Source organism: Biomphalaria glabrata, chromosome 2, assembly GCF_947242115.1.
Source record: "Biomphalaria glabrata chromosome 2, xgBioGlab47.1, whole genome shotgun sequence".
Classification (NCBI taxonomy): Eukaryota; Metazoa; Mollusca; class Gastropoda; family Planorbidae; genus Biomphalaria; species Biomphalaria glabrata.
Genome location: NC_074712.1, coordinates 1100131 through 1124095, shown reverse-complemented (window position 1 = coordinate 1124095; position 23965 = coordinate 1100131). Strand labels below are relative to the sequence as shown.

Sequence of the window (23965 nt, the reverse complement as noted above, 5' to 3'; positions counted from 1 at the left end):
ATATGCATGACTAAATGCATTACGCTTAGGACGTAATCATCTTCTTTTTTGAAGTAACGTCTGTATTACATAAGATAAGATATGGAGCGGATATGTTAGCCACTATGCTAGACTTTTGAAAATAGAAGGTTTTATAGATATCTATTGTTGGTTTCAAATGTTTTAGCCGACGACCTAATTCTCTAAACAAGGCTTATTTCCCTTTAACTAGAACCTCGTTTCTATGTAAAACAAAATTAATAAATAAAGACTGATTTTTTGATTGGTTCCTGTGGTGTTAGGGGCAATGAATGATTCCTGTGGTGTTAGGGGCAATGAATGATTCTTGTGGTTTAAGAGGCAATGAATGATTCCTGTGGTTTTAGGGGCAATGAATGATTCCTGTGGTTTTAGGGGCAATGAATGATTCCTGTGGTGTTAGGGGCAATGAATGATTCCTGTGGTGTTAGGGGCAATGAATGATTCCTGTGGTTTAAGAGGCAATGATTGATTCCTGTGGTTTTAGGGGCAATGAATGATTCCTGTGGTTTTAGGGGCAATGAATGATTCCTGTGATGTTAGGGGCAATGAATGATTCCTGTGGTTTTAGGGGCAATGAATGATTCCTGTGGTGTTAGGGGCAATGAATGATTCCTGTGGTGTTAGGGGCAATGAATGATTCCTGTGGTGTTAGGGGCAATGAATGATTCCTGTGGTTTAAGAGGCAATGAATGATTCCTGTGGTTTTAGGGGCAATGAATGATTCCTGTGGTTTTAGGGGCAAAGAATGATTCCTGTGGTTTTAGGGGCAATGAATGATTCCTGTGGTGTTAGGGGCAATGAATGATTCCTGTGGTTTAAGAGGCAATGAATGATTCCTGTGGTTTTAGGGGCAATGAATGATTCCTGTGATGTTAGGGGCAATGAATGATTCCTGTGGTTTTAGGGGCAATGAATGATTCCTGTGGTGTTAGGGGTAATGAATGATTCCTGTTGTGTTAGGGGCAATGAATGATTCCTGTGGTGTTAGGGGCAATGAATGATTCCTGTGGTGTTAGGGGCAATGAATGATTCCTGTGGTGTTAGGGGCAATGAATGATTGTGCAAAGTTTCAACTTGTTCCGAGAATGGGAAGAAGGAGAAATAACGTCAACACAATCTCCACCAGACAGAGTGAGTTGACTTGTATACATCACTGCCAATGTTTCTATTTCCCCTATTGCCTTGTTTTCATTTGGAATTAACTAAATTAAAAAAAAAAACATGAAATGTAGACTTCTAATAAAACAATGCACACAGATGAAAAGGCCAGTTAGAACTTTCACTAAGGTATTTGTTTTCTGTCCATTCTAAATATAGACTAGATCGTGACCAAAATAAATAAAAAAATTGTGTCACTGAAACATTACACAGGTTGACAATACACCGATCACGTGATCGTCTGAGCAGTACAAAATCGAAGCAAAAAGGTTTTCTGTTTAGAAGTAAATATAAGAGTGTATCTATTATTCTGAAATGATACATTTTGGAGTCAGTAGCTATATATGACAGAGATAAATAAAAAGAAGAAATATTTGTACACAATTTTTTTTTTGTAGGAGGAAAACTATATGAAATGTGTCATCTTCCACTGGGTCACCGTCATTATCGTCTTTGTATCTTTCTGCATATATATATTTTGTGACGGTACGGCACCGGTACGGCGTACCGGCTTTTTTTTAAGTGTGAGGAAAAAATATTACTTTTTTTTTGTTGTATTTTAACGTTTATTATTAATTTATTAGTTGTTGGAAGTTTGGTCATCTATTGTGTAGTACCGAGGTCTTTTTAAATTAATTTTTTAAAAATTTTGCATGAAAAAGACAAAAACAAAAACAAAACAAAAAATCATTATAAATTCGCCTTTTTATGTATCACTTTGCGGTCTTCGATCTTCGTTGACTTTTGAACTGTGTGCGTAGGAATGTTGGAGATTTTCACGATAAACTAACCAATGTCAAGGACGCTAAATGGAACTTTACTAGTGCCAACTAAAAGTTATAAGCTCTAATTTTAAGCACATCACAATGCGTGGCAGTTAATCTTTGTATCAAATTACCTTTATTAGTGCTAGCTTGTTACTCATTTGACTTTAAATATGCTTTGATTGAAGTCTAATGTTTCCTCAAAATTGAAAGTATTTAGTGCTACCAGTGGCGTAGCTAGGGTGGGGGAGAAGGGGGGGAATTAGAAAAAAAACCCGGGCCCCCACTTGAGGGGGGAATTAGAAAAGAACCTGGGCCCCCACTTGAGGGGGCCCCCCAAATGAGTGTTTTTTTGCACTAAAAATTAAATATTACGCAAAATACAGGGGCCCCTATAGAGGTAAAGCCCCCGTGCCCCCCCAAACGATGGAAAATTCCTAGCTACGCCCCTGAGTGCTACAAACGGAAGAGATTAGAACATGTGAATCTGCAGCACTAAAAAGTGTACAGAAATGATCCTATACTTTCTAAAATGCGTATCTTAGCAACACTTCATATATTTCCTACACCCGATGCTCCAAACAGCAAGCTATTTATAGTTCTTCGCCATGGATGATAAGCTCCAATAGCAATACAATAGTCTTGAACCACTTTTTGTGTGCACTCTAAATTTAAAAGTGTAAACAAAGAGAAGATTACTCTGAATAACCTTTAGCGTGAAATGAGCAGACGAGAAATTTGTCAAACTAGAACTTTGTACATTAACGTCACATGTGCATTCACATAGACATAAATAAATATAGACTGGCCGAAGGAAGTAACTTCATGTAACTTGAAAACATGTACATCTATTGTATTCGGATTTCCGAATTATGAAAAATTGCATGATCTTCATTCTGAGAGATTTAAAAAAAAAACACTAGTGAAAATATTGTAATACTTATATAGGTTATGGCTGAAATAAATATGAATACTTAACTTTTATACTGCTCATAAATGCTGTATAATAAAGTACACAAAATTGCCAAAGTCACAAATTTTCGTTTCATAAAACTCTTTAATCGGCCAGTCTAGATTTTTTTATGTCTATGTGCATTCATTATAATGTCTGAGTGAAAAAAAAAACTCCAGAATTAAAAAGTTAACGAAAGTTGACACTGAAACTGAAACATCGAGTCCCGACGCGGTATCTCAATTACATTTAATCATAATAGTCTGCTGTTATTATTATTTTTTTTTTTACATATAATGTAGATTAGTTAGTTACTTTAGTATACTTTTAAAAAAATATTCAAAAACTCTGTTTGTAAGTGCTCGGGCTAGAAACATTGTTTAACCTTGACCTTGTTTGGAAGGCAGGGTATGCTTAAAGTTGATTAATCTCAATATTCAATTTAGTAACATATTAGACTAAGAATTCCGCCATTCCTTGAGTCTGTTGTAAAGGGGAATCTCTGGACAGTTCTTCTTCTTTCTCATGGCATACTATTGCTCGTAACAACTTCCTGATCTGCATATTTCCCAACGACGAACAGAATTTCCATGTCTGCATGTAATCTACACATTTTCTTTTAGTGTCATTCCCTCTTTCATACATCTGGGTCTGCCTCTTTCATACACATGGCTCTGCCTCTTTCACACACCTGGCTCTGCCTTTTTCATACACCTGGCTCTGCCTCTTTCATACACCTGGCTCTGCCTCTTTCATACACCTGGCTCTGCCTCTTTCACCCACATGAGTCTGCCTCTTTCATACACCTGGCTCTGCCTCTTTCATACACCTGGCTCTGCCTCTTTCATACACATGAGTCTGCCTCTTTCATACACCTGGCTCTGCCTCTTTCATACACCTGGCTCTGCCTCTTTCATACACCTGGCTCTGCCTCTTTCATACACCTGGCTCTGCCTCTTTCATACATCTGGCTCTGCCTCTTTCATACACCTGACTCTGCCTCTTTCATACACCTGGCTCTGCCTCTTTCATACACCTGACTCTGCCTCTTTCATACACCTGGCTCTGCCTCTTTCATACATCTGGCTACGCCATTCGTAAATTCAGCCCTGGATGGTCGGTAGATTTTTAGGCAGACGTTTGTCAGAGTTTTCATAATCCATAAAAAAATAACTAAAAACAACAAAACTCTGTTTTGAAGCTAATGTTTATATGTTTGTCTGTTTTAGCTCTAACTCTGGCCATATTATCCGCCTGCCTAGTGACCTTGATCGTTCTATGTGTTGTGGCCTTGGTCTGGTTCAAGGTCAGACGTCGACGACAGAAGCTACTCCGAGATTTGACATTTGATGAAGGATCCGAGGAATCGAAGAGTACAAAGTCAGCTCCAACTTCCAGGTACTTTCACTTTAAACACACACACACACAAGGTCCAACTTCCAGGTACTTTCACTTTAAACACACACACACACAAGGTCCAACTTCCAGGTACTTTCACTTTAAACACACACACACACACAAGGTCCAACGTCCAGGTACTTTCACTTTAAACACACACACACACACAAGGTTCAACTTCCAGGTACTTTCACTTTAAACACACACACACACAAGGTCCAACTTCCAGGTACTTTCACTTTAAACACACACACACACAAGGTCCAACTTTCAGGTACTTTCACTTTAAACACACACACACACAAGGTCCAACTTTCAGGTACTTTCACTTTAAACACACACACACACACACACAAGGTTCAACTTCCAGGTACTTTCACTTTAAACACACACACACACAAGGTTCAACTTCCAGGTACTTTCGCTTTAAACACACACACACAAGGTCCAACTTCCAGGTACTTTCACTTTAAACATACACACACAAGGTTCAACTTCCAGGTACTTTCACGTACACACACACACAAGGTCCAACTTCCATGTACTTTCACTTTAAACACACACACACAAGGTCCAACTTCCAGTTTCTTTCACGTACACACACACACACACACACAAGGTTCAACTTCCAAGTACTTTCACTTTAAACACACACACACACACACAAGGTCCAACTTCCAGGTACTTTCACTTTAAACACACACACACAAGGTCCAACTTCCATGTACTTTCACTTTAAACACACACACACAAGGTTCAACTTCCAGGTACTTTCGCTTTAAACACACACACACAAGGTCCAACTTCCAGGTACTTTCACTTTAAACACACACACACAAGGTTCAACTTCCAGGTACTTTCACGTACACACACACACAAGGTCCAACTTCCATGTACTTTCACTTTAAACACACACACACAAGGTCCAACTTCCAGTTTCTTTCACGTACACACACACACACACACAAGGTTCAACTTCCAAGTACTTTCACTTTAAACACACACACACACACAAGGTCCAACTTCCAGGTACTTTCACTTTAAACACACACACACACAAGGTCCAACTTCCAGGTACTTTCACTTTAAACACACACACACACACACACACACAAGGTTCAACTTCCAGGTACTTTCACTTTAAACACACACACACACAAGGTCCAACTTCCAGGTTCTTTCACTTTAAACACACACACACACACACAAGGTCCAACTTCCAGGTACTTCACTTTAAACACACACACACACAAGGTCCAACTTCCAGGTACTTTCACTTTAAACACACACACACACACAAGGTCCAACTTCCAGGTACTTTCACTTTAAACACACACACACACAAGGTCCAACTTCCAGGTACTTTCACTTTAAACACACACACACAATGTTCAATATCCAGGTACTTTCACTTTAAACATATATAGACATAATACACACAAGCGAAATAGGTTTGCTCTTATGGACACACTAACATACACCCAGCCGTGACCGAGAGAGAGACTTACACACTTGCATCGGTAATAGCACATTCCTTCCTGTGAAGAAAAAATAATCATTTCCCAAGTTTATTTTTAGGCATTGACTGAGAGTTACCTTTTGGCCATAGTTATATAACTACACAAGGGAGTGGGTGACCATGTTTAGTGTGGAGATGTGGTTGCATTGGTAACAAAAAAAAAAAAACCAGAATGGACCGCCCTGAAGTAGTGTAAGGATATAGTTATGGACTGCACTGTCCACTGTGGTATATTAGGAGTGTTGCGCTGGTGTGTGATGTTGGACTAGACCACTCCGACGACATTTATGGTGCTACCTTTTTTCCATCTATAGTTTTCACTTAAGCTTCGAATTTTATATTCCAGTATTTCTTGCGTGGTCATTCCCATCAGTAGCAGTAGGCCCACAATGGCCCACATGAATGTCGCAAACATTGATAGAACATGCCGTTTTCGTTTCTTCCTGTATTGTACTTGTTATTTTATTTTTGTTACAAAGTTATGAATAGCCGCGAACTAAAATAATGTATGGTTATTGTTCTTTATACATTTGTGACTTGAAATAGTGTGAGCAGGGGCGGACTGGATGTCAAAATCGGCCCGGGCAATTCTATACAATCCGGCCCACAAATTGGATATCAGGGCATCCAGTTCTACTAGTTCTAGGTCTGTCCTAAAAATCATTATTTTAAGTTGGATAATGTATCGATAACTGTAAACATCCTCTATATTGTAATAACTTAAGTGAGGCAACTCAACGAGGACATCGATATTTATTTACATAGAGACATGACAAACACAAAGGGCATCTGCCTTGAGTACAGCATCTCCATATTGGCTCTCTACTTGGGCGGAAATCGTTAGTCTCTTATGTCAACATCCGACTTGTCTGGTCACTGATAGTGCGCACCTTCTTTCTGCACTATCTTGGATGGCGGTGCGCATGGCAAAGTCATAACAATATCTTAATTAGAATTATAGACCTAATGTTGCTTATTAATCGCTAAGTGTGTTGGCCCTAAAGGGACGGAGCGTACTAGTTTCACTGTTTACGGATGTAGACTATTACATTATATCGGAGAATGTGTTAGATTTAATTAGTCTTGCATTGTAGAGTCTGTAAAAGATTTCTTTAAACACGACGTTCAGATAGTCACTTTTATAAGAGAATGCTATAAAACCTTTAACAATTTAATACGTGCCATAGTGGTACCCATGCGGCCCTTTCGGTGGCCCAACAGGCCCATTTGGGTACCAGCCCACCGTGCCCATATAGCCAGTCCGCCCCTGAGTGTGAGCAATAACTTTACAATTTCAATGTTTCCTTTGTTGTCAAGGACGCCATCGCCCAAGTTGAACAAGCGGATGTCATGTCCCGATGCCCTGACCCTCAAGACCGCGTGCGCCAAGGAGATGTTGGCACGCTCTCTGACGTCAGACCGTATCCCAGACTTCATGTTGCCCCCGGAACGTGTTCAGCCTTACAGCCCGCACGAGAAGAAAACACAAAGCTTCAACTTTAGTACACACCAGATGAGTGTTGCTTCCCTTGGGAGCATCAAACCTGACCTATATCAGTAAGTAGCTAACTTATCATAATTTTTTTACCGCTCGCGGCGTTAGAGTATTTGACACTGTCAAGGCGATGGTACGGGATTGAACACAGGTCCAGCAGCGCCTTTCTCACTTTTGAAAATTTTATCGATCCAGCCTAGAACATACTTTCTGATTTTGTTTCCACTTGGGTCGTCATCTCAGCTAGGGCGTATGTATCGAGACTTATTACCTTAATTTTATAATAGTAGTAACCATCGCCATTTTTATTTTAAAAAATGTGAATTCCCGATTTAAATTGCACCATCTACCTTTTTCTTATTTGTTGAGAAAACAAAATACATCTGTAATGTCCTGGCCTGGCCTGGATGTTGTGTGTTATTTAACACTACGTCACTTACTGTACTGCAAGTTCGAAAACATGATTAAAACACCCAAGGGACACAACAATTAAATATACTTGATAAACCTTGTGTAGACTTCGACTGATGCTTATTTACAGACGGGGGTGATCGTCTCGTCTATCTATCTGTCGTTTAATTAACAGTCCATTCAATGACAATCTTTCTACATTTGTATCCTGCAACGTCATTCGTCTGAATGTGTATGTGTGTCAGTTATCAATAAAAACAATGCACAATATATTTATTTACAAAATATAATCTCTAAACTAGGTCACTACAGTAACGAATATGGCGTCACAAATAATGAGATAATATAACTTTTGAAACGTCACTCTCATATTTCACATGTCTGTTAATTATCATGGGAAATAAAGTGCGTATGACATTGTATTCATACACATCATAGCCATAAAAATTAAGCGATTTCATTGCAGTTCAATGTCTAAAAATTATACACAATGTGGTACAAGGCAGGACACCGTGTCGATGGGCATGTCATAATATGCCAATCGGTTGATCTAGAGTTCTAGCTCTAGACTAACCAGCCACATAATATCTTCCACTTTAGGTTCGTATATCACGAAGACCCTAGATCTAGTCTAAAGTTTGTAAGTTATTATAAAAGAAAAACAGGGCGTCTCAAGGCCGTCAGCCTCTGGATCAGTTGAAATCATTTTGATGTTGCTTCAGAAGGGCCTGCCCTACGAATTGTGGGGCCCAATTTAATGGATGCTTGCGAGGCTCCCTCTCTCTTTTTTTTTTCACAATAACAACTATTGCTTTTAATATCATTACAAACGCGTTGGGCATTGTCAGTGACACTGTTCATTTTAATTAATAGTGCAAACTATACAGAATATTTTATCTTATATAATACAGACGTTACTTCAAAAAAGAAGATGAATATATAGGTCATTAACTCTCACTATTAGAATGCAACAGGCCATGATTTTAGAAACATCCTGAAGTGATAATGCAAAGGGAGGCTATTCGGTAGGCGATTATACGTAGAAACACAATCGAGAGGAGTTATCTCTATTCTAGATCTCTCATTTAGTCAAGATGCTCCAACTTCATCACATTATGTATTTCCATAAACAGTTGACAAATATAAAGCTTTTTTTTTATTCCCTGTGCTAGGATAAATTTTTACAAGTGCTCTTTCTTCTCCAGTTCCATATATAGCTTAGAACTTTTTCCCTGAATCAGCCATGAGTTTTAAGTTTCTAATTAAAGTACACTAGATTAAAAGTAATTAGTTTCTTTTAAAGGACAAATGTTTACAAATCCTTCTTCCCTATTATTATTATAGCTTTTATGCTTATAGCATGCTCAGAGCGCTTTGGTCCAATCTCATTTGTGGACCAGTGGCGCTTTTAGGCGCTCAGTAAACACAACTCTGCCCGAGTCGGGTGTCGAACCTCGAGCCCCCTTCTAGGTAGCCAAGCCAAGCCAAGTTCAAGCGCACTTGGCCTCTCGACCCTAGTGCTATTAGAGCATGGAATGGGTTGCCTGAGCCAGACAGGAAAACCAGTGACTTGGCAGGATTTAAGCCATTGGTTAACTTGCATGACTAAATGCATGACGCGTAGTACGTAATCATCTTCTTTTTTGAAGTAACGTCTGTATTATATAAGATAAGAAGAAAAGGGAACTCTTTAATTTCTAAGATAAAATAAGAGACCAGTGCGACATTAGAGTGTAGGCTCCGTGTAGTGGTATAACGACATCATTGCTTGTATGTTGGACCGTGTAGACATGTGTTACATCATTGGAGTCTACATGTGAGCTTCACTTGAAGTGTCAAATACGAATTTATATAAACACAAAGAGCTCAGAGCTAGATCTATATTTATCTGTTGGCTTTTATCTTCGGTGAGTGCCTCAGGCCATGCTAAAAAAAAAACCCAACTAGGTTAGCATTGAAAGGGGGAAGAGAGGCAGGCAGGGGATCTCACCAGGTTGACGAGATCGTGACATGAGCAAAACACACCTTCCCTTGTGTTATTTGACGGTCGTTGACTTGTAGAATCAAACTGCTGGTAGACAACTAAACCGATGTAGGCGTGTTGTATCTTAACTTTGAAATAACTTTGAATAACTTCTTTATGAACTATGCTAAATATAACTGCAGGGGAGGCAAGCTCAACGAGTCCCAAACAGAGATTAATTGATTGTGATTGTGAAATCTCTATCAAAGGCTCATGATATTTGTCAGTTTATTGAAGTTTGTCTGTATTGTAATAACTTAAGTGAGGCAACTCAACGAGGCACATCGATGTTTATTTACAGGACATCACAAATACACGTAGAACAATATGTCTTGAGCACAGCATATTTACATCAGCTCTCACATCGTTCTCCTCTCTTCTCTTCCTAATGTTGACATCCTACTCGGTCTAGTTTATCACAGTGCGCACCTTCTAGCTTAGATGGCGGTGCGCATGGCAGAGTTATAACAATATAGACAAAATCAATTTGATTTGAGATAAAATAAATGTAATAGATTTTAGTAATAATATTTGTTAACAAAATTTAGCTCTCTACAAAAACACAACCTTTCAGTTTCACTTTCTGGAGTTGTCTCCAAACTAAGACCAAATGACGTCATCATTCACAACCAATCGCTAACCTTTTCCCACTGTCACCATATAAACTCACAAATACGCACACAATCCATAGCACCTTGATACACTAACTTGATATAGTCTATATATAGGCCCCCTACGCTAACTTGATACTCTATAGTAGTCTATACTCTATACCTAACTTAAACTTACATCGTGAGTGGTATAAATGTAAGTTATTCCAAAAAAAAAATGAATTTTCAAAATGATGATAAAAAAGAAGCTCGATTAAAATGAGGCAACTTCGATAATGAAAGGCATAAAAAAGAGGCCATATTAATTGACTAGCCTTCAAATTGACTGCATTTGCATTCAACTTGATTTCCCAGTATTGTGTATATTCTATTAATTGGCATTTTTATATAGATTGCCAACTCTGACAGGTCGAGTTAGGGGCATTATTAGAGTTGTAGACTTGAGAATTCGGTGTTTCTCAAACTTTTTCTCTGACGGAACACTAAGCACATTCGGAGTATTTAGCTGAACACTTTTATTTTTTTAGAGAGATTTATTCACGTGGTGGCCTACTAGTTAATTATTCAAGTAGCTTGTGGAACTTCAGGTCTCGAGGAACACTAGGGTTCCTCTCTGAACAGTCTACGAAACACTTCTCTAAATATTAGCTTTACACTATCTTATTAAGTAATAGTGCTTTGGTTGCGAAGGGGAGAGAAGCACTAGATGATGCTCGCCTGCTTTCTCGGTTACTTTCTCTTTGTTAAGGTTTGGGCTTCTCCAATTCTTACATCAGTGCGAGAAGTGAATGTTCTATCAAGACATTAAATACAATCTTTAACTGACAGAATAGAAGAAGCTGAAAAAAAAACACAACTAGGGCTGGACTTTCATATCCATTTAATTTCATTGTGTACGTTTACCTTAGTTTTTTTGGGTTTTTAATTTTTTATTTTGTTAGAAGATTTTGGGGCAATCGGGTCAACAGGGGAGAGAACTGCTGTGTTTACAATCGAGGTCATCTCCGGTCAACATAAGTTGGTCTTTTGTTGGTCTCTCCTTTCGCATTAAACGGTGGGTGTCGGTGGGCGGGAGAGCTACTTTTTGTTGTTGTATTTTCACTTTCACTGTGACATAGTTCTAAGGCAGCGGTTCTCAACCTTTTATTCTCGGCCACCCCTTTTTACAATCCCCACTCTGCCGCGACCCCCTCCCCCCGACACTCACATACAGCAATAGAAGAGTAAACAAATACAATCCATATTTTCAATGGTCTTAGGCGACACCGGCTAATCGTCAATCGACCCCCAAGGGGGTCGCGACCCACAGGTTGAGAACCCCTGTTCCAAGGTGTCAGCTAACATCAGCAAATCTTGGCACGATTTCGATAGTAGTTTGTAACAGTCTCATTTTAGGCACTAAATCTTGGTAAAAAAACAACAACCCCTAAACAACACAACACAACAATGCTTATTGAAGGAGATGCACATGCAGACTGTTATAAAAAAAATTATTCCGATTTAGAAAAACAAAGTGAAAAGAAAGTTAAACAAACTCTTAGGTGGCCCCTGTGGGTCATTAGTACTAACACGCAAGCTCACTTCTAAGCTCAACTTTGACCGAATTACAAACATACGACTAGAATTACCATAAAATATTCTTAAGAAAAAAAATAAAAAAAAGAGCATTTTCTCTTGACGTTCCGTTGTGTCCTAGTTTACAGCACGTATTAAACGAACTGCTGCCTTTTTTTCCAACTCAGTGTTCTAAAAACGGTTTATATGTATGTGCTTGCAATAAGAATGCTTATTTAATAAAAAATTAAAGACGTATACTTTCAGAAGACAAAAAGTAACTGTTGCGTCTTGAAGTATATGGGCTTTTTAATTCTTGAGAGTTAAACTTGACAAGCAGACAGAAAGACTGACACACACGCACGCACACACACACACACACACACAAAAGACCGGCTGTTATTTACAGACAACATGATAATTCTTGACTGCCGTAGGCCTACTAGTTCTATTTTAGATTCACAAGAAATGGTTGTATTATTACTCTTGTCACCAATACTTGATGACGTCACAGTTGTATTATTATTACTATCGTCACCAATACTTGATGACGTCATAGTTGTATTATTACTCTCGTCACCAATACTTGATGACGTCATAGTTGTATTATTATTACTCTCGTCACCAATACTTGATGACGTCATAGTTGTATTATTATTACTCTCGTCACCAATACTTGATGACGTCATAGTTGTATTATTACTCTCGTCACAAATACTTGATGACATCATAGTGGTATTAGTACTCTCATCCCCAATACTTGATGACGTCATAGTTGTATTATTACTCTCGTAACCAATACTTGATGACGTCATAGTTGTATTATTATTACTCTCGTCACCAATACTTGATGACGTCATAGTTGTATTATTACTCTCGTCACCAATACTTGATGACGTCATAGTTGTATTATTATTACTCTCGTCACCAATACTTGATGACGTCATAGTTGTATTATTACTCTCGTCACCAATACTTGATGACGTCATAGTGGTATTAGTACTATCGTCCCCAATACTTGATGACGTCATAGTTGTATTATTACTCTCGTAACCAATACTTGATGACGTCATATTTTTTTAAATTATTACTCTCGTCCCCAATATTTGATGACGTCATAGTTGTATTATTACTCTCGTCCCCAAAACTTGATGACGTCATAGTTGTATTATATCTATTTGTCAGTCACCAAAGTTTCTCCGAGGACGATGAGCCCAACCTTCCAGAGACTAAAGATGGCCGCTTGTGGTTCTCTATGGTGTACGATGCCACAGTGGAACAGCTGCACGTGACACTGATTAAGGTCAAGGACTTACCAGGTACAGTAGTTCTGGTGTAGAGATGTAAATGTTTAATCTGAGACTGTATACATTGTACTGTTCAGCAAATAGGTTGCGTATTTCTGTACGCGTCAAATTACTAGCGAGTTCTTGATTACAGATAGTAGACGAATAATACAACTCCACAAATAGAGTGAACAACCAACAGGCGTATGAACTATAGCTGTTTAATTCACAACGGGAGCAGTTCTGTCTCAGTCACTAACTCGTACGATGTTACCTCTATGAAAGTCTAGCCTAAATCAGGGGTCGGCAACCTGGGGATCGCGAGCCACATGCGGCTCTTTGGATGTTAAGCTGCGGCTCTTTAGTTTCATGCACAAATATTATTTATTTTATTGAAAAAAAAAACACAACTTTTTACAAATTGTTCTGATTCGATTCTATCTCTCAGCCACTTGTACTCGCTTTTCAGCGCACCCCTCTCCATGTCTTGAAATGTAACATTTTTGCAAGTGGAAGATATTCAATGTTCTTCTGCCTTATCCCTTGATATAGATGAGTCTTACGACATAAAAGACACGGCACAAGTTGGCCTTTTTGTCAGGTATATGTGTTCCCAGGTTCCAAAAGAAGAACTTCTAAGATTGCTACCGCTCTCGTGACTAACTAGAGGAAAAGATAGAGCTAAGGTCGTGCGAAAATACGTTGAAGACAATAAAATCGATATAAATAAATCGTTTCAATAGCCAGAAGTATGACAGGAAAAAAAAATAAAAGGGCAACTACGATTCTTTGGCGCAAAATTAAACCATGAAATTTTAACGTTTCACTGCATCATATACCAAGAAACGCTTTGTGTCCTAACATTTCCGGACGAAATAAGTCATGAATTTGTTAATCAAGTTTTTTAACAGCATCTTGTCGAAAGCACTCTACCATCGTCAGTTTAAAGAATTTTAACGAAATGTTCGAAAGTAAAAAAATCTTGTGGCTCTTTAGAAACGTTGAAATTTTGTAAATTGTAATTTTTGGCTCTTCCGACTCAAAAGGTTGCCGACCCCTGGCCTAAATTGTCCGTTTAATCTAGGCAAACTACAGTCTCACTTTCGATTTATGTCGTCAAAATTATGCGTTCACTATCAGTCACCTAAAGTGCGTCTCTACACTGTTCATGAGTCTCTACTGAAAAGAAATTGTCAGTTTGCCCAAGACCACACATTATAGAATGCCTGAATCGCCTGAACACTGACTTGCAACGTCACAACCTGTGGGCTGTTTAAAACGAATAGCTCTTTCCCACGTCACAGGAATTTACGACTTGGCAACGAGCTATTGGTCTAAACTGCCTACAGTTTGTGACGTTGCAAGTCAGTGTTGAGGCCTTCTGTAACGCGTAGTCTCGGTCCGCCACATCAAATCTCGAGCGCGAGACAAGAAGAACTGGCACACAAATTTGATTGGATGCCATTCCTTCCAACAGCGTTTGTTGTTGTAAAATGTTTTACATGTTTCGGATGTTCCTTCAGAGTTGAAGATGATTACTTCCTAGTCCAAACTTCCCGCAGGACTACGGGGGATGGGAGCGGGCAGGGTTTGAATCCGGGGCCATCGATAAATCTGAACGACAGTTCAGCGCGCAAACCGCACGACCAGGCAGCCATCTCAGTCTGTAGGGCGCCCCTCTCCACCCAGACGTGATTATGACGGGAGGGCGCGAAGACATTCTTTTGTTTTAAGGGACGAAAATCTCTCGTATTTGCATTATAGTTCTACCTCACTATTTAAGCCAATAAAAACTGACATTATTACCCAATGTTTGTGGTCCTCATTCACCAAACAGTCACGTGAAGACCATTGACTAAACAACGTAAACTATGTCATTTCCTTGTTTGATTCGAATGGATCTCATTCACCAATCGTAAACAAACAACATTTAGTCACGTGATCTTATTGATAAAACAACGAAAAAAACTGTCACGTGATAACCACCATGAATTAAACATGAGATCGTAAATTATATAGAAGAGGTAGAGCACCACGTGGCTAAATGTTGTTTGTTTACTATTGGTGAATGAGGTCCATTGGTTCGTAAGTTGTATAAATAGATAGGACAGGGAATCACGTGACCCAATGGTGTTTGTTTACGATTGGGGAATGAAGTTCAATGTAAGTAGGACCGTTTGACGTGTTTGCAAAAAAAAAAAAAAAAAAAAAAACCCAAGAAGAAATTTCAATACGTCTACACTCTAGTCCAACTCATTCTAACTGCCCTCTCAAGCGGTCGTGTCATTCCAACATTCTGTTGTTATGTCTGACCAAAACGCCCGCTATAAGACTTTTTGCTTAACCTGAGGATGACTCTAGGATGGGTCACACCCATGACAGACATCTGTGCATTACATCTGCCTCGAATGTCTCTTCACTTTTCAGAATGTCTCTTCACTTTTCAGAATGTCTCTTCACTTTTCAGAATGTCTCTTCACTTTTCAGTATCGACCTACTTTGTAGACGCTTGCAGCGTTTCCCCAGTACCCTACAGCAGCCTTGATGGTGTGGCGCAACAAGCTGAGAATCACTTGTATGATTCTACTTTTTATTGCCCATGGCGTTGTTTCTCTTGTGACAAAGTTTGTGATGAGATGTATTCAAGACGTCTTCAACGTTTCCGTAATAATACAATATGCTGGACACTGGTAGCCAGAGTCTCGATTGGACTGTCTTTTGTAACCCTAATAAACAACACACCCATATGTTTTCTTGTGAACGGCACATCCGTGTTATGAACGGCACATCTATGTTTTCACGATGAAGGCTACACATGATCTTATCTTATCTTATATAATACAGACGTTACTTCAAAAAAGAAGATGATTACGTCCTACGCGTCATGCATTAAGTCATGCATATTAACCAATGACCTAAATTCTGCCAAGTCACTGGTTTTCCTGGCTAGCTCAAGCAACCCATTCCATGCTCTAATAGCACTAGGGAAGAGCATTGTACATATTTGACCTAGCATATGGGATGAGAGATATATCCGTATCTTTGTGTCTTTCAGAGTATTTTATTAAATTTTGTTTTTGTATTTGAAGATTATGGTTCAGTGCTTTATGCATAATTGCTACATTAGCTGTTAGGGCCTACATGATAAACAGCAAATCCTTCTAGTATCATGATACACAAGTAGTCCTTGTATTAAAATAAACAATGTGTGTGCCTGGCATTGCTTCTCCTCGAATTGGGGCAGACTTTGTTACATGTAACATTCTAAGCATCAAGTTCAATCATTTATAGGCCTTTTAGACGGTGCGTGTAAATTAATGTTTTGTTCAGCTAGATCTATGTTTATGTAGCTAAATCTATGTTTATGTAACTGAATCTATTTCTATGTTGCTAAAGCTATGTTTTGGGTTAATTGAACAGGCCGAAGTAACAGCAGCCTACCACGTGATCCATTTGTTAAGATCTATCTTCTCCCAGATGAAAGAACGTGCCGGTCGTCAAAGGTCAAGAAGAAAACGTTGAGCCCTGTTTTTAATGAGACACACACGTTCCTGGTAATACATTATAATCTTATACTAATACAATATAATCTTGTACTAATACAATATAATCGTGTACTAATATTATATAATCTTATACTAATATTATATAATCTTATACTAATACAATATAATCTTGTACTAATACAATATAATCGTGTACTAATACAATATAATCTTATACTAATACATTATAATCTTATACTAATACATTATAATCTTATACTAATACAATTTAATCTTATACTAATACAATTTAATCTTAAAATACTAATACATTATAATCTTATACTAATACAATATAATTGTGTGCTAAAACAATATAATCATGTGCTAAAGCAATATAATCATGTGCTAAAACAATATAATCATGTACTTATACAATATAATGGTGTGCTAAAACAATATACTCGTGTGCTAAAACAATATAATCATGTGCTAAAACAATATAATCATGTGCTTAAACAATATAATCATGTGCTAATACAATATAATCTTGTGGTAATACAATATAATCTTGTGCTAATACAATTTAATCTTATACTAATACAATATAATCTTATTTAGTAGCGACTTAAAACTCAATGATAAAGAATTTGAAATTAAAGTTTAAAGGTCTATTTCATTCAAACCCTGTTTCAAAATTGTCAGTACTTCCCTCTTATAGAACAATATTACAGTTCCAAGTCTAGATCTCCATCAAATAACTGAACTAGAACTGATTTCCTCATACAGAAACTTGTCAGGGGAGATAACAAAATATTATTCGTTCTAGTTTATGACAGAACATATAGACATTAAAGCTAATCTTTTAATATTTACTTGACAAAGCATGATCTAATGTTAATTTATAAAGTAGGATCTTCCTCTAGTAAGTAAATCTAACTCTGCAAAATCCCAAATGTTTTTTTTTTAAAGGTGGCTGTGGTTTTTTTAAAGTAGTTTAGGCTAATGTAATTGAATTTATCTCCCCTAGTATTTTTTCTTATTTATTCCAATTAACATCTTGTAAATTCTTACTTTGTTTCAAAGAAATATTCTCTGTAAAAGTAGGAAGCTAATTCTGGGGCAAGAGGAATTTGAACTATAGAGTCTACAATGCTTAGGTTATCCTATGTTTGAGGATAATATATTCTGTTGGATATTGAGAAACACAGAACAAAAATAGTATTATTGTATAAAAAGGAATCATTTTAATAGGCTTATGATTTGACTAATAAACAGATTTCTCTCTAAAGCTGTGGAAAAAAAATGAATGGGGTGTAATATTACTTACTTGGGTGAGAATTTATTTCTTGGGAAATTATTAACTTGACATACAATTTACTTAGAGAAATAATTGATTTGGCTGTCTCTTATTGAGTTGACTAAAAAAACAACTATTGCTTTAACAGTAAATATATTTACATGGCAGTGAACTTACCAATGTATTTCAGTGTATCAATATTGCTATGACATCAAAATTGAATTTTTTCATGACTTAGCTATGAAATAATTTCTGGCTTAGGTTGGACCAGAAGAAATCAAGAAAAGAGTGCTTCGTTTTTCTGTTTATGATGTTGATAGACGAAGGGTGAGGCATTCCCTGGGTCATGTGATGATCAACCTGAAAGGTCTTGACCTAACTAAAGGGGATGTCATGTGGAGTGACCTAGAACCAATGGCCCAGGTCAGTTAATTTACAGTATCATACTGAAGTATTCTTTTCAATATCAGGAGTGAAATAAAAATTGATTGCTTTCTTGTCATGCTCTGTACCAATAGGCAACTTCGTCTCTTGGAGAGCTCCAGTTTAGTCTAGTCTACATTCCAGCCAATGAGAAAATTAAGATTGGAATTCATAGAGCCAAAAATTTAAACCAGATGGAGGACTATCCAGACACAGGTTATACTTCCATTTATTTTTATCTATGTTTTAAATGTGTTTTTGTAAAATTTTGCTTGAAAATTTACACAGACTAGGCTATCATCTATAAGCCTAGGTTTTAACTGGGTTTTTGTAGAAATTGTTAACTTTTACATTTTGCTGAAACATAGTTGTTTACCATTTCTGTTAACATACTGATAAAATGTTTAGTGATACAGAGAGTTATCCATTAGTTGTCCAATTAAGTCTGTGTATGTATCTACAGGAGCCTATGTAAAAGTACAGCTGTATTATGGACACAAGTGTCACAGAGTGAAACGTACAATTCCACGTCCCGGTGGGACAGAAATAATGTTCAATGAATCTTTGTCCTTCACTGTGAACGGAAAGCAAATGGATTCCTGCAACATGGTGGTCTCTATCATGCTCACCTCTGCAAAGGCTTTCGGCAGCAATGATGTGGAGTACGGCCGCATTGCTATAGGAGCTTTTATGTACTCACGAGGAGAGGAGCTTGTTCACTGGCAAGAAATGATCTCACAACCTAAAATTATCAGCACAAGATGGCACTCATTGTCCTCTGTACATCCTCCACCTTGACCTCAATCTTGTTTCACTATCGACTTGATCACATCCACATTTTTCTTTGAAGTTGTTTAAAAGGACATTTTGTATTTGGAGTTTTTTGTCCCTTTTTTGTTTCTTATAAAAGACATTATCTTTTATTAAAGACATTTTCTTTTATTAAAGACATTTTCTTTTAAGGCTACAGACATTCATCATGTATAGCTCATAGACAAGGGAAAAAAGTTTTATAATAAAACATGCACACATTTAAATACAACAAAAAGCAAAACATTGAGTTGATTGAATGTCCATCAAAAAGAAATATCATCTTTCACAAACTAAAGCTTTTTTTAAATATTTTTCCTTCCTATCGGCTGGGTTTAATTTGGTAAATTTTTATAAGTTCTCCTGAGATGTTATACACATTTACCTTATTTAATGTATAGTTTCAAACAAGTAATCTGTATTCCTTTTTTGCTAAGTTAAAATGAGATCCAATAATGGTGTTAAAAATGGAGATAAGTGTTGACTTTAAAATAAAATCTTTTTAAGCATGAAATTAATTTTAACAGAAAAAAATTCTGTAATAACTCTTCTTTTGTAGTTTAACCAATACCGTATACCAGTTAACATATACTAAAATGTATTTTATAGCAGCTATCACTAGATTTATTTAAATTGCTTAAAAGTTGAAAACTTATTCAAATATTAATTCTAAGTAGCTTGACAAAATATTAAAATTGATATTTAATTACATTGACAAAACTTAGATCAACATTTTTTTTCTCTTTTGATTCTGAGTTTTAATTTTTGTTCTTCTGTTGATATTTGTTGCTGAACTTTAAAACGTTTTACAAGGAACATATCCGAGAATATTTTGTTTAGATACAGACATTTGTAAAAAGTTGTAAATGTAAATATATTTATTAAAATATATTTGTTTAAAGTTTGATATAAAGTGACAATCGAGCCCTTTCAGTTCAACTTTCTTGTGTAATGTACACAGTAATTGATTGGAAGGTCACATCTACTTAAACTGTTTTGAACACTGTGTTCAGCTATATACAGAGTTGCAAATTAGCATCAATTTGTGTCTACAATCAAATATGACAGGGTCTAAGCATTTAAAAATTATCTTTAAATATTTATTGAACAATTTCTTTGGAAAATGAGTATTATTTTAACCCCTGGTATCAGAATATTATCTAGTAAACCTTGGGAATGTCATAAACTAGAAAATAAAATTGCGCTACTTTATTTTTTCTTATAATGATTATATTAAAAACCTGCCCTTGCCTCTCTAAATTGCTGCCCTTGTAATAAATACCATTGGTAATTAGTTGTAGAAATAGTTAAGTCTGGGTTTCCTCCCTCTTTGTTTTATCACTATTGATTATCAAACTGATTAATTTATCTTTTATATGTTTTTTATCGTAAAAAAAATGTTAATACCTAAGTTTTTTAAGTTAACATTTGACCTGGGGGACTTGGACTCACTCTCACAACCTTTTCAAACAGTACATCTTAGTTCCTTCAGATAAATAGTAAAAAAAACTAGACTATATTTAACAAAGATATCTATCAAATGTCACAGAACTAGATCTATGTAGTTAATGTTTCTGCCCAAACCTCCTGCAAAATGGTGGGGGATGGCAGTGGGCAGGGTTTGAACCAGGAACCATCAAGACAACATTCCAGAGTGCATGCCACGCAGCCAGGCAGCTTACAAATTCTGATATGGCTTTTTACGTGTATACAAGTTTTTATTTCAGAAATGGTTACTGTTATCGAAACTTATGCATAAATACCATGAATGAAAAGTTATGAATTTTTATTAAAAAAAAACAACTACTTTGGCTACTTCGTATTGTATAGAACTGAAGTAGCTCTGTTACTGTTGATACATTGAAACTAATCTTGCCATAGGTACAGATTTGGTTGCTTTTGTTACCAAGCCAAAATACTTCTATGATGTAAATACATATTTAGATCCATGAATCATCAGCATCTAGTTAAAGATATTGGGTTTGATCAATGCTTTAGTGATTTCAAAATATTTTTGACAAAAATGTTGTGACTTTAATCCCAGATGTTATTGGTTAATAGTTTCCTTTTTAAAAAATCTTGTTTCATTGTAATCTAGAATAAGTATTTTTTAATCAATTTTTTTTTCAATTTGTATTTTTGTCTTTTTTTTTAAACTTAGAAAACACTAGACATGTGATGTTCTAATATGATAAAATAAGAATGAGAAAAATGTATTAAGCAAGCCACATTTAGGATTGGTTCTCTCATCATATTTTAATTTAATGTTAATTTTCTCTTAATTTCAATGTTGTTTCAATTGGTGGCTGTGAAATATTAAATCTGTTGTCATGGTTACTTTGTTGTGAACTTTAACATTCTGTCTAGTGGCTTGTAAACTTATCTTGTGCCTTTAACCAATCATTTAAAGGCCTTTAATTACATAACTGTTTTTTTGTGTGTGTGGCAATGAAAATGTTCCAGAAGTTGCTCTACATTTTATTGTGAACTAAATAAAACAAAATCTCAACTCTTGTCTTTGTTCTTGTACATTTTGAAACTAAAAAATATTACTTTTAGAACAACCTTTTTTATGTTGTATCACTCTAATACAAAAGGCTGGCAGAAGAAATATAACTGCAGATGCAGTTCTTAGCATCTGATTATTCACATATGATTAGAATAACACTATTAGTAAAATCACTAAATTTAGAGATGCTTGAGGACAGAAGACTGAAAAGTTAAGTAGCAATCTATACCATAAAGTAGAGAGTATAGCGTATGTATGTATGTTACAAATAGAAATAAAAACCGCTTGACCAATCTTGTAATACATAAAAAAAGATAATAATAATAATACTAAGGTTTGTCTTCGAGTACGAAGATTAATGAGGACTGCTGTATTTTAACTGGCTATGCAGCCCAGGTGTGACCTACATATTTTGCCACATCCAGCGCAAGCATAACCATTGTCCGCTGGTGGTCAATTTAGATTTTTTTTTTGCCGTCTACGTCTGTCCTCAGCACCAGATTTTCTTTGGTCTCAAATGTGTATCCCTCTGCCTTTGTAAGTGACCTCCAGGTGTATCCTTCTGAAGCTGCTTGTAACCTGGTGCTCTCTTTTACCAAAATTATAATAATTTTTTTTGTTAATTGTGTTTTAGAATTTAGGGTCTAGATCTTCATACCAGTAATTACATTCACATTGCAAATATTGAATAAAAGGAAAAAAAGCACATAGATGCTAGACAAAAATATTACTAAAACAAATTTCTAATCAATAAAACAAGGGGTGATTTTAAAGGGCAGTAGCTGTTTTTATTTTGCTATTATTTCTGCTAACCTTAAAAGTTGGAAGAAAAAAGAAGTAAAAGCAACATGGAGTGTAAATTTATAGTATATTTAAGTCATTGGTTAATATGCATGACTAAATGCATGAGGCATAGGACGTAATCATCTTCTTTTTTGAAGTAACGTCTGTATTATATAAGATAAGATAAGAGAAAGGAGAGGTCCTGGACTACAGATTGTAAACACACCAAAAATAGAAAAAATACCTAGTTTCAGTTTAAAATTGACTAATATGTATTTTATAGCAGCTACCACTAGATTTATTGAAATGGCTACAAAGTTGAAAACTTGATTCAAGTATTTATATTAAGTAGCTTAACAAAATATTGAAATTGATATTTAATTCTATGAACAAATCTTGGATCAACATTTTTTAAAATCAGGTCGATCCTCCCCCCCCCCCCCACTCCCTTTTTTTTTTTTTGGAAATGCTTTTAAAACCCAATTACTGTGACATCCCTTTCTTTCTTCCACGCCCCCCTCCATTTTCCCAACAGGTCCAGACAAGTGATAGGATCATAGCGTATTGAGAAGCTAAAAGTAAGAACTAGTGCTAAACAAAAACTATTGGTAAAAATATTAATCACACAGATTTATTGTTGTTGGTCTAGAACAATAAAAATTTTATGACATAACTGATCAATTTGATACAATTACATTTATTTCTTGTTTTATCTTATTCCTGCTGTGTAATATAGAAAAGAAATTGTATCCCAGGGTGAGAAGTCTTGAATTGTTATTTTACTGTTTCAAAGCTTTATATTTTCTCTGTTACTTTTTTTTACAAGTTTCATCTTCCCCTATCCTTTAGTCTGTCAACCCTCCTTCTCCCTTCCTCTCTACCCAATGCCTTGGATAGAATTTCATTCACTGACAGGCCTGTCTATTCTTTGATATTGTCTTCCTCTTCTTCCTGGTACTGTTCCCTGAGGACCTTGTGATGTGTTTAAAGCTGAGTGCTTGTTCAAACGAAGGGAATTCTTATATTTTAATTCAGTATGTTTTTTTTTTCAATATGTCCTTCAGATACCAGATTCTGATTGACAATGTTTCGGTAGTGATAAGTCTTTTGAGTTCTAAGTGAATTATTATTATAGCTTTTACATAGCGCTACTTTCATGCTTATAGCATGCTCAGAGCGCTTTTGGTCCAATCTCATTTGTGGACCAGTGGGGGGGAGGGGGTATCTAGGAGTTGGTTTTCCGTGCTGCCTTTAGGCGCTCAGTAAACACAACTCTGCCCGAGTCGGGTGTCGAACCTCGAGCCCCCTTCTAGGTAGCCAAGCCAAGACAAGTGCACTTGGCCTCTCGACCACGCTTCCCACTAATGAATCCAAGAAATGTTAAGACTTCATTTCAATCTTTATTTTAGTTTCTCAACTCCAAGTGATTTCTAATGTCATGAAAGAAACAAGAAGATGAAATT

General features: G+C 36.5%; 1 protein-coding gene across 2 annotated transcripts in view; it reads left to right on the top strand.

Moving 5' to 3' along the window:
* Nucleotides 1-21719, top strand: part of LOC106075821 (synaptotagmin-15-like) — a 64002-nt gene extending 42283 nt beyond the window's left edge. For both annotated transcript variants that reach the window (XM_056018697.1, XM_056018696.1), the window contains exons 2-8: nt 4125-4293; nt 7130-7369; nt 13092-13225; nt 16613-16746; nt 18239-18400; nt 18496-18616; nt 18864-21719. In XM_056018697.1, the coding sequence (XP_055874672.1) occupies nt 4125-4293; nt 7130-7369; nt 13092-13225; nt 16613-16746; nt 18239-18400; nt 18496-18616; nt 18864-19198 (1295 nt within the window). In that variant the 3' untranslated portion in view covers nt 19199-21719. The remainder of the gene's footprint in view (nt 1-4124; nt 4294-7129; nt 7370-13091; nt 13226-16612; nt 16747-18238; nt 18401-18495; nt 18617-18863) is intronic.
* Nucleotides 21720-23965: the final 2246 nt, after the last annotated feature.